The 10,336-nt window shown below is 47.3% G+C and overlaps 1 protein-coding gene across 1 annotated transcript in view; it reads right to left on the bottom strand.

The window, feature by feature from the left end:
- Window positions 1-411: 411 nt before the first annotated feature.
- Window positions 412-10,336, bottom strand: part of TNR (tenascin R) — a 73,201-nt gene continuing 63,276 nt past the window's right edge. Inside the window, exons 18-20 of the mRNA XM_057728123.1 lie at window positions 6,288-6,449; window positions 1,458-1,621; window positions 412-531 (exon numbers count right to left, since the gene is read on the bottom strand). Coding sequence (XP_057584106.1) covers window positions 412-531; window positions 1,458-1,621; window positions 6,288-6,449 — 446 coding nt within the window. The remainder of the gene's footprint in view (window positions 532-1,457; window positions 1,622-6,287; window positions 6,450-10,336) is intronic.

The following is a 10,336-nucleotide window of genomic DNA, read 5'->3' as shown; positions in this document are numbered from 1 at the left end:
ATGAGAACCTAGCCATCCAAGGCAGTGACCAGAGCACAATACCTGGAAGTGAAGGGCATCTCAGAAGGAGGGCAGGAAAGAAGGCACGTGCCTGTCACCATCACAGTCTGACTCCAGGATTTGCCTTTGAATTGGTCTTTTAAGAAAACGCCTCACTTTTCCTCCTTGGTGGGAAAAGGGGGGAAGGTGAAGGATGACTGGGCAGGAAGGAGCATGGAGACAGAGGGTCAGGCCCCGGGGCAGCAGAAACCATGAGCTGCAGATTCTCAGCTGATTCCTGCTACATCCTGCTTCCTTCAGACACTCTTAATATGTTGCAAAGCACATTACTATGTCCGCCACCCCTTGTTTCATATTATAAAATACAAACAAATGACAGAAAAGGTCAGTTGGCTCGCAGCCGCCCACTGCTTAGAACTGCAAGGACCGCCGTTTCCTCCCCGCCACGAGACGGTGGCTGTAGGGGCGCATCTTCATTTCCACGAAGGGGATGGAGAACTCATGGCCTTTCCAGTGGTACCAGTTGATCCCCTGGGAAGGAGAAAGATAAGCGTGTCAGATCACCCTTCCCCCTCAATGGAACTGCCAGCTTGAAAAGAAGGGGGTTGATGAGAGCAGGGAATCCAGGATGTGCATTTAGCCAGTTTCCATTAACATGAAGCCTTGTGGCTGAGTTTCCAAAAAGAGCAAAAGAGCAAAGATTTTTTTTTTTCTTCTATCTTTTCTCTTTAGACATGCCCGTGGCCTGGGTCTATAATAGGAATGTGTTGCAGGTCATTCCTTATTGCTGGCTTTCTGGTTTTGGCTTTCAGGATTTGCACACACCAGGTAACTCGTGTTGAATTTCAAATTCCCAACAGTATAGAAGCATCTTGAAGAGCATAAGTGTGTTTGACTGCTCACTCCAGATGGGAGGGTCAGGTGGTTTCCACCTATCAGGTGACCAAGCATCTTTGTTTACCCAGGACTAAGGGATGCCCCTGGCTGCTGGCGTTTCAGTGCTAAGACTGGAGAGGTCCCAGTTGGCCCAGCTGGCTACCCTATCACCCAGCCCAGCCTATGGACCTATGGTCTTTCATCAGGAAATACGGTCCCATTTATACCCGTTTACACTGCTATTTCTGACCTCTCGCTTCCTGGGGCACTCCCTAAGGTCTTTACGGGATAGTCTAGATGAGGAAGTGAGATGGGACTTCACTGGTTGTCAAGGGCTTTGCTGGGTGTGTTCCAGCTCCTGAGTCCAGGTGCTTCCCTCTTCTTCCTCTGGCTTCGACTCTGTCCTGCTTTTATCCCAGTGTCTGCATGACTCTCCTCTTTATGACAGTCCTTCCTTGACACTCTGAGTGTATCTTTTTAAAGGGGAAACGTAAGACCCACCTGTGCACTGAGCACATAAAGCCAAGGGACGTGGGCTGCACGGCTCTGGGTCATTCGTGCAGCAACAGAGCTTCACCCACCTGACTGTGCCTGGACTCCCCGTATTTCCCGTTGAGGTTGGTCCGGTGGCAGTTCTTGTACCACCAAGCCCCCTTGTATGACATGGCACAGTTGGTAACTGCTACGTCATTGTCTCTGTCCTCTGTGGAGAAGGGGCGGCCCTGATGATAGCTGAGGGAGTCCCCTGGAAAAAAAGACACATTCATGAGGCCATCCAATCTGTGGTTCTCTTGTCAGGATGTTCTGGACAGTTGACCCGTTCCCAACAAACCTGGCCTCCCCTTAAGAGATTTCCACTCCCCTCTCTGTTCCTATCCGGCCCCTCAGCCTGGCTGTGCTGAGCTCCTACTCCACCTACCCCTTGGGGGCACTACTTCCGTGCTGTTCTCTCTAACTCATTACAGTAAGTCCCCTACACACGAACCTTCAAGTTGCAAACTTTCAAAATGTGAACGTGTGTTTGCAGGTCCAATCATGTAAGTTAGTTCACGTGTCTGGCGTACATTGTCACACGCGTGCATCCTCTACAAGTGGTTGTGCTTTTGTATACGTTACAGAACTGTCTAGAGCACAGTAATGCAGTATCTAGATTTCTTGCCTGTTCACTCGATGGCAGCCCTGTATGCCAGCTGTTGTACTGTACTCCTGTACTTTTCAAGGCACTGTACTGTAAAATGAAAAATGTTTTCTTTTTTTGTGTGTTTGCTTGCTTTTTATGTATTATTTGTGTGAAAAGTATTATCACCCTATTACAGGACAGCTATATAACCGATTGTGTTAGTTGGGTACCTAGGCAAGCTTTGTTGGACTTAACGAACAAATTGGACTTACGCTCTTGGAACGGGATGCATTCGTATGTAGGAGACTTACTGTATGCCTCACTCCCCTGGCCTTCTGCTCAGAACTCTGTCCACTCAGTGCCACCTCACCGTCCACGTCTGTTTCTTCTGGGTCAGCACTGGGACACAGACAGTCACGGCAACTTTTGTCTCAGAGGAGACAGTGAGGAGCCGTGGTGACCTGCACCAATCTGGGTCACCCCCGTGCAGCCTGGCTTTCTCCATGACTCCTCAGGCCCAGTCAGCTCACACCCAGTATCCTGCCGGTCAGAACTTGGGGCCACACGTGAAGAGGGACATGAGCTAACGAGAGTTCCTGTCCATAGGAAACAGGATGATAAGAAAACCCTAACCATGTCAGAGGAGAAGTGGCTGGGAAAACCAAGGTTGTATCTTGGGGAAGAGCAGGCTTGAAGGGGGAAACAAGGTCCATGCTCACTGACTCCAAATACTTGATGGACTATTGAGTAAACAAACAAACAAACCAACTGCCCCAAAACAAAAACTCTTTGGGAAAGTATGAAGATCGGTAGGTAGAGACTGCAAGGTGGCATATTTTGGCCAAATATATGAGGAGAAATTGCCTAAATATTAGAGCTGTTTATAAATGGGATAGACTACTTGGAGATATGGGGAGATCTCTATTCTTATAGGCTGGGTATTCTCTTGTTGGGATGTTGTGCAGGGGACTCATATGAATTGAGTATTTGAGGTGAAGTATCAGATTGAAATTAATTTATAACTATTGGCCAAACTTCCAGCAGAATTTGTGGTTAGAGATGTTGTGAAGGGGCTCATGCTATTAAATGAATGTTGTCTTAGATGCTTCTGAGGTCCCTTTAAGCCAGGAGAGGTCATAGTTCTGATCCCGTGGCTTCTGAGTCCACACTCATAGTGGCCACTCAGTGCCTCCAAGTGCTTCTGGCCACAACTCAACTCTTAGGAGGATGAGCTTTATTTTATGGGGAAGCCTGATCCCTTCAGGCCATTTGGGTCCCTAAGTCCCTATGTCATTATTTCTATCCCATTCTTTTCACCTTCCCCTCCCAGTGTCTAAAAAACCAGGCTTTGTGTCCACCCAGAGCTAATCCCACCACCTGCGATTCATTCTTTCCCATCTCTTCCAGGTCCTGGAGAAGGCAGAAAAGATGTCTCATTTTCCCCTTTTTTCACATATTTGTATTTTAGCATTTTCATCTCCTCTCACCCTAAACCGTACTCATATCCTTTGTCTTAAAACATCTTGAATTAGTCCTACTCTCTCGAGACCCTTTCTTTACCATCAATTCCCCGATAGGTTGTCTCTACCCACGTTCATATCTTCGCATCTCCTGCTTACCTCCCTGTGATCTAGAAGCTGTCCTCATTACTCCCTTGGAACAATTCTCTTCCGCTTCCACGCTGATGCAGCTTGCTGCTGTCTCAGGTATGATCCTGATGTTTCTCTTTGTCCCCTCCCCAAATCTGGCTCCCCCTCCCATTTCTGCTTCATATATCTACCTCATATATTCAGTACATTATCTGAGTCTTGATTTTTCTCTCTCAAACTGCTGTTCAGGTTTATACTTTTCTCTTAATTCCTAATATCAGTCAAGGCGCCTATGATCTCCTACCAGGATTAATGCAGCAGCTCCAGCTGGTTGCCGTTCTTCACTCAGATTTACTTTATCCTATTTATGGCTGTCACTTTGATCTTCCTAAAACCCCACTTCCATTGTGTCACTGAGGACCCACCATGGCTCCCCACTGCCCACCATATTAAGACGGAACTCCTCTGCCCCCTCGGTTTTCATTTCCTTCAGCATCTGGTTCTACCCTCTTCTACCCACTTTCTTTCTATTCTTTCTGAACTCACACCCTGTCCTGGGCAGCTAGGCCCTTTGCATTTTCCTTCCCTCCACAGTAACTGCTCCTTCTGTGACTTTTCTCCCTGTATTTTCCTTCCCTGGTATGTTTCCCTTACCATCGGGATACCAGCAGCCGCTTTCATGAAGCCTCCGTCAACCACCCAGACGCCCCTTTCTCTGAATGCCTGTTAAACCGGGAGTGAGTACCATTCATCCTGCGGTGAGTTGCTTCTTAATGGTTTGTTTTTTAGATAGATGTTTAGTTCTTGCAGAGGTCATGTCTTATGCTTCTTTTGAGTCCTCACAATTCACACAGTGAAATTTTAGGAGTTGCGCAACAAAGCTTTTATTGATAACTTGACTTGGAGCTTTCAGTTCTAATCCAATTAGAATCCTGGTTAGAGGCTTGGATTTTTGTAGCCTTGAGAGCAACGGAGATGGGAGAAGGGGCTGAACTTGGAATTGGAGGCCATGGGGATGGATTGCTACCAATAGGGCCAGTAAAGATGAGCGACGTATAAGATAAAGGCCAGGGGACTGGGACAACAGTAAATGCCAGAAAGAGGATGGGCTTCTCCTTTCTGGAGACCTTCCCCGTCTGGAAAGAACAACCGTTATGTGACATTGCCCAGCGAAGGGGGCAGCCTCCATAAGCCTAGTTTCTCATCTTTTGAAGAAGATGAACTGCATATATGACATAAGAGGTCGGACTGAAATTCATTTATGATGATTGGCCAGATTATTGGTGGGACCTGCCTCTGAGACGTGAGAGTAGATGCAGTCCAACAGTTATGACCTCCATGGGGCCTGGTAGTGAGACAGAACTGCAACAGAGGCCACAGCAGCTGGGCCCAGGTTCAACAGGTAACGCATAGGCCTGGAGCAGGTGAGGAAGAGGGAGGGAGGGAGGCCATGTGAGGAGGTGGGAGGGCTCGCTTCTCTTTCTGTGGGAGAAATAAGAACCGCTCTTCTGCAGGCACGATTCTAATCTTAGGGAGTGGTTGGTATCAGGTTATTTTTGAAATGATTTACTCCGACATTTTGTGTAATACACTCCATTTCAGTGGCTATTTTATGCCCAAATCGTGGTAAATTGGATCTTTTGTTGGGATACTTCGGGCAGGTCTGATTGCCATTGGGAACGATCTCCCTTATGAACAACAGCTAAGGGAAAAGGAGTCCTCTCTTTGGAGTGACAATACCTGGCTGAGCAGAGAAATAACTGAGCAGACGCAGGGGAGGCAATATTTTGATGATCTTCCTAATTCCAAAAGTCATAAAAATGTTGCTAACTTTAAATCCTAGCATTTAGCCCTGTAACTGGAGTTAATGAAAGGACCAATAACTCCATGTACCGAATAGTGGAATATTTGGCAAAACCGGCTTTAGGGCATGTGCTGTATGAGAACCCTGGAAATAGATTGGCAAAGCCTAAGAAGTAGACTGGATGTTATGTTCTGATAAAACTATGAATGCAACAGAGCTTATAGAGATGGTGGTTCTACGTAGTGGAAGTGCCACAAAAATCTGTACAGAAAATGTGACCATGTATGGGGTTCTTGTGGAGGAATGAAAAGAAATACAGCCCATGGGGAACATTTAGAGCTGTTGTTTGCTTTTTGATGGAGGTGTTATGATGACTGCTGATGGAGGGGGTACAGCTCACAGTGAGGGGGGATCGGTCTTATTTTCATTAGTTCAAAGATGGTTTTCCTAGATGTCATTGCAGGGGAGATTTCTACCAGACAATAGATGATTATGCTTTCACTGGATAAGCGCCCAGATTGATTAATCTAGACAAGGAAAATAATCCTTCACTCTCACATTGTACTTTTTTTTTTTTTAACTTTAAAAGCACTTTCACTCTATTTGTCACATTTTTTTTTCCCCGCCTGCTCTGTGAACTAGGGCATGCATCATTATTAAGGTTTTCCAGATGAGGAAACGGAAGTCCTGAGAAATTGATTTCAGGTCACCTGAGTGGTGAGGGGCAGCCTGGCCCAGAGCCAGTGCTTCCAGCCCTGCACCCTCCGCCTTGGCTAGCAGGGAATTCTCCAACTCTGTGGGCGCTGCCGCGGCCCCGTGTAGCTCAGGCCTAGAACGTGAGGGCCCTGGTCCTGCTGCACACCCACTGCCCTTGAGGGCTGCTCGGGGGCCCAGGTACCTGCAGTGCCGCTGTAGCCTCCTATGCGGAGTTTGTACAGGCTTCTGCTGTCCTCGACAGAGAACTTGTCGTAGGAGGCGAAGGCAGCCTCCTGGCCATCACGCATGTCCACGCGCAGCTCGTAGTGGCCCTGGGACGTGATCCTGTGTATGTTGTCCAGCCCTATGGAGAAGAGCAGAGAATGCAGTGAGCCTGGCCTCAGTGGCTCTGGAAATGGGAGGCAAAATGCAACGATGGCCTCAAAACAGATGTTCTGGGAAAGAGGAAGGGTAGTGGCATTGCCTTCAGCCCTTCCCAGGCTGTTATCAAACAGGCCCTACCAGACTCTGAATCTCTTCCTGCAAAAAGGCCAGCCCAGTTCTGCTGATGAGTTCCCACCGCAGGTCAGCTCAGGGGTCCTAACATCTAGTCATGACCCAGTACCCGACAAGCCCTGAGCCTCAGGATTCTGGGCCCTGTCCCCCGCCACCTCCCATTCCAAACCATGGTGTTAGTTGAAAATGACAAGAGGCATCACGTGGGTGTGAATCCTAGGAAGCAAGAGGTAGGAACACTGATCAGAGGAATTCAGAGGAGGCCCTCGGGCTGTCTGGACATCCTACCATCCTACCAGGATATCTGGACGTCCTACCGTCTCCTAGTAGGAGCAGGTTCTGTCCACCTTTAGGTACACTGCCTCTCCTTCTCTCAGCCTCCTGAGTCTCCCCTAATCGGGTCAGAGAATATTGTCACCTATCTTCTGACTCCAGTTCCTTTCTCTCTGATTTACTTGCTGTATCTTGCACTGCTGCCTCTTCTCTCGTCTTTCTGGGCAGTTACTCCCCCTCACCCACTCTCTCCTTGGCCTCTAATCTTCCTAGGCCTTGGTCTAGTAGATTCTTGTCAGGTGCAGACCCCGTGAGTCCAGAGTTGAGCAGAGCCCAGATGCTCCTTGGTGCTATTTTCTCGTATGTATTTTCTTGTCTCTTTGCCCTTGCCTGGCTGTGCTCTGGGACTTTCTGATTTTGACTACCTACCCAGACTTTGACCCACTCCCCTTTCATTGCTGGTGATCTTTGAGTCCTGATTTCTACCTGCTTACTGAACTGGAGTCCTCTTACTTTGCTGTGACCTTTGATGTCTATCCGAGCTAGTCTCTTTGTTTTGTGGAAAAGGAAGCTGAAGTCCAGAGAGGTGAAATGACTGGCTGAGGGTCACCTGGGTCTTTCTGTTTTCCTATCCTGTTTGAGAGTTAAAGCTTTATGTTTATTATATGTTGAAAGCTGCTTGCTATTTGCTGTTGGCCGGGTTGCTGTCACCCTAGACGTGTGCTTGTGTGAATACGGTGGATCCCGGCGGTGTCCTGCCCAGATGCCCTTTAATTGGACAGTGGACATAGCCCCCAGCTGCTACCAACTCACAGCTGCCTCCTCCTTGGATCATCATCCTTGACCGAACAGGAGTTGCTTCACTCTGGAAGTTACCCTCTCCCTCCCCCAAGCCTTGGGGCTGACCTCCATCAATACCTGATGCAGGGGGTACCAACTCCTGGCCCCCTTGCCCCATTGGGGATCAACTCTGAGGAGTAATTCATGCTCCAGGGCTTCCCTGAGGATCTGACTGAGGCTAATCTCCCATCAAGAACACATTGCTGCACTTTTCCGCTGCTCCATCCTATTCCCCCCACCCCCCACCCCCGAATAAGCCACTTGAACAAGAATCTCTGTCTCAGGCTTTGCTTCTAGGGAACTCAACTTCAGCATAAACCATAGGTCAGAGTGTTACCCCTAACCTGAGTATTGCCACCAAACGACACATCACCAGGATGTGCTTCTATTTAAGAGCTCTCCTTGGCCCCCTATTACCTATGGCGTTGAGTCAAACCTTTTCTTCCCCACTTTAGGTACCACAACATGCCTTCGTTCAACACACCTTACCGCGTTCTCTTCTTTCCCTGAGCTGCATCATTGCTCTGGTTAGATGGTTTTTTCATTGTCCTGTTTGTACATGTCAGAAGGCTCCCTACCTTCCCTCTTTTCTTGTCCCTTTCCCGCCTACATTCTTCTCACTCATCCTTCAATGCCTTCTCCAGGAAGCTGACTCTTCCTTCTCTGAATATCTGTGTCCTTCTTGTCAGTAGCTCATAGATTAGTACAGTGTTTCCCAGTGTGGGAAGGCGTCTCTGATGATATGAGTGGTATCTGAGGAATGAGGACTAAATAACTTTGAACATGTTGGGAGAAAGATATTTCCAAATTCTTTCTTTTTCTTAATAGATTAAGGGGAAACCTTAACCCTGACCCTAACCATAACTCTGTCTCAGTTTGAATCTAGGACTTTGTGGTTTAACACCCAACACTTGGTAATCTCCATTTTTAATATCACCACCGCCAGCAATAACACCTGTCATTTAATAATATTTACACTGTTTTCTTTTCATTGCATTTATTTATGAGGCTCCCTTTTATTTATGGTACATGATGACTAGTTTTCTGATGCTGTAAAGTTTCTTCCACAAAACAATCAATTTCATTAAAAAAACAAGTGATATATTGAAAATTCAAGTGCATGATAGTTCAGATTTCCCAGGATATGATGAAAGTCGTGAATGTGTGTGCAGCGGCTGAGGTCTGGGAAACAGGAGCACTGCCTGCTGTGGGTGCATTGATCCCTGTGCTTTGCACTTATCTCCCAAGCTGTTTGCAAACTCGTAGAAGGTAAGGATATTTTCCTATTTACTTGACTTCTCTTTCAATGTTTTTACATGATTTTTACCTTATATTTTTTATTACGTTCATCAGCAAATACAGATCTGGGCATCTAATAGGCTCTCAGTAAATTCTTATCAATTGATTGATTGATTGATTGTTATCTATACTTTAGGTACCTGCTATCCCCAGCCACTAGGATAGGTAATGAGGTTAAAAGTGAATCTGGTTTGGTCCCAGCCCTGAAAGACGTTTACATAGCATAGTCAAGAGAGACAGAAAGGAAAATGGACACTGATTTGGGGCACAAAAGAGAGTAGCCAGTTCTCCCACAGGCAGAGGGTGAGATAAATGGGTAGGATAGGTTCTGTGGCGGAAGAGGAGGTTAGCTGGGCCTTTGAATATGCGTAGAAGCACAACAAGGTGTATGGGGAGGGGAGAGTTGGCCGGCAGAACATTCTTGCAGAGGAAACATTAGTGATTCGATGGGTTTGGAGTTTGGGGAGGGGAGGGATAAACTGGGAATTTGGGATGAACAGATACACACTACTATAGATACGATAGATAAACAACGGGACCTACTGTAGAGCACGGGGAACTATAGTCAACATCTTGTAATAACCTATAATGGAAAAGACTATATATATGTGTGTTTATACATATATATACACATAACTGAGTCACTTTGCTGTACACCTGAAGCACTGTGAATCAACTGTACTTCAATTAAAAACGAAGTGTTTGGAGTTTGGTGTTTGTTGGGGGTGTAGGGAACAGGAGTGGGGCTCTTAGTGGTGGGGAGCAGGCCCAGGAGGAGGGCCCTGTGCCATAGCGAAGGTGTTCTGCCTTCACCTGCTGGTGATGGGGAGTCCCTTAAAAGCTTTACGAATGGGCTGAGACATTGCTCAGATTTTGGGTGTGAGGGAGATGATTCTGGTGGCCACGTGGACAGTGGGTGGTCCTGGAGGCAGGCAGGCCAGTTAGGGGGTCGTTGTGTGAACATCCAGGAGAAAGATGATGAGGCTGAGTGGGCTAGTGACGGGGAGAGAGAGAGGAGACCACAAATACAGAAGACAGTTATCCGCCTTTCCCCTGCCTCCCTGTATAATCACTATGAAAATCCAACCAACAGAGAAATGCAGGGAAAAATAAATTGACTGCTTTCTGGGATTGGCTCCACTGCCACCTGCCTGGGTCAGGTGTGTGTTTACCTTCTCACACCAGTTCAGTTCTCAATCTACACCTCCTGCTTGTGTCAGACCTGTAGGAAATTGCCGGTCACCTCTAATGTCATTTTCATTTTTACCCTTCCCGTCCCAAGTCGGGTGATAACATTCCTCCAAGGAACTAGAGCTGAGTGAC

This window comes from Hippopotamus amphibius, chromosome 3 (genome assembly GCF_030028045.1).
Source record: "Hippopotamus amphibius kiboko isolate mHipAmp2 chromosome 3, mHipAmp2.hap2, whole genome shotgun sequence".
NCBI lineage: Eukaryota > Metazoa > Chordata > Mammalia > Artiodactyla > Hippopotamidae > Hippopotamus > Hippopotamus amphibius.
The sequence above is the reverse complement of the archived record's forward strand: the minus strand, read 5'-3'. Positions and strand labels throughout refer to the sequence as shown.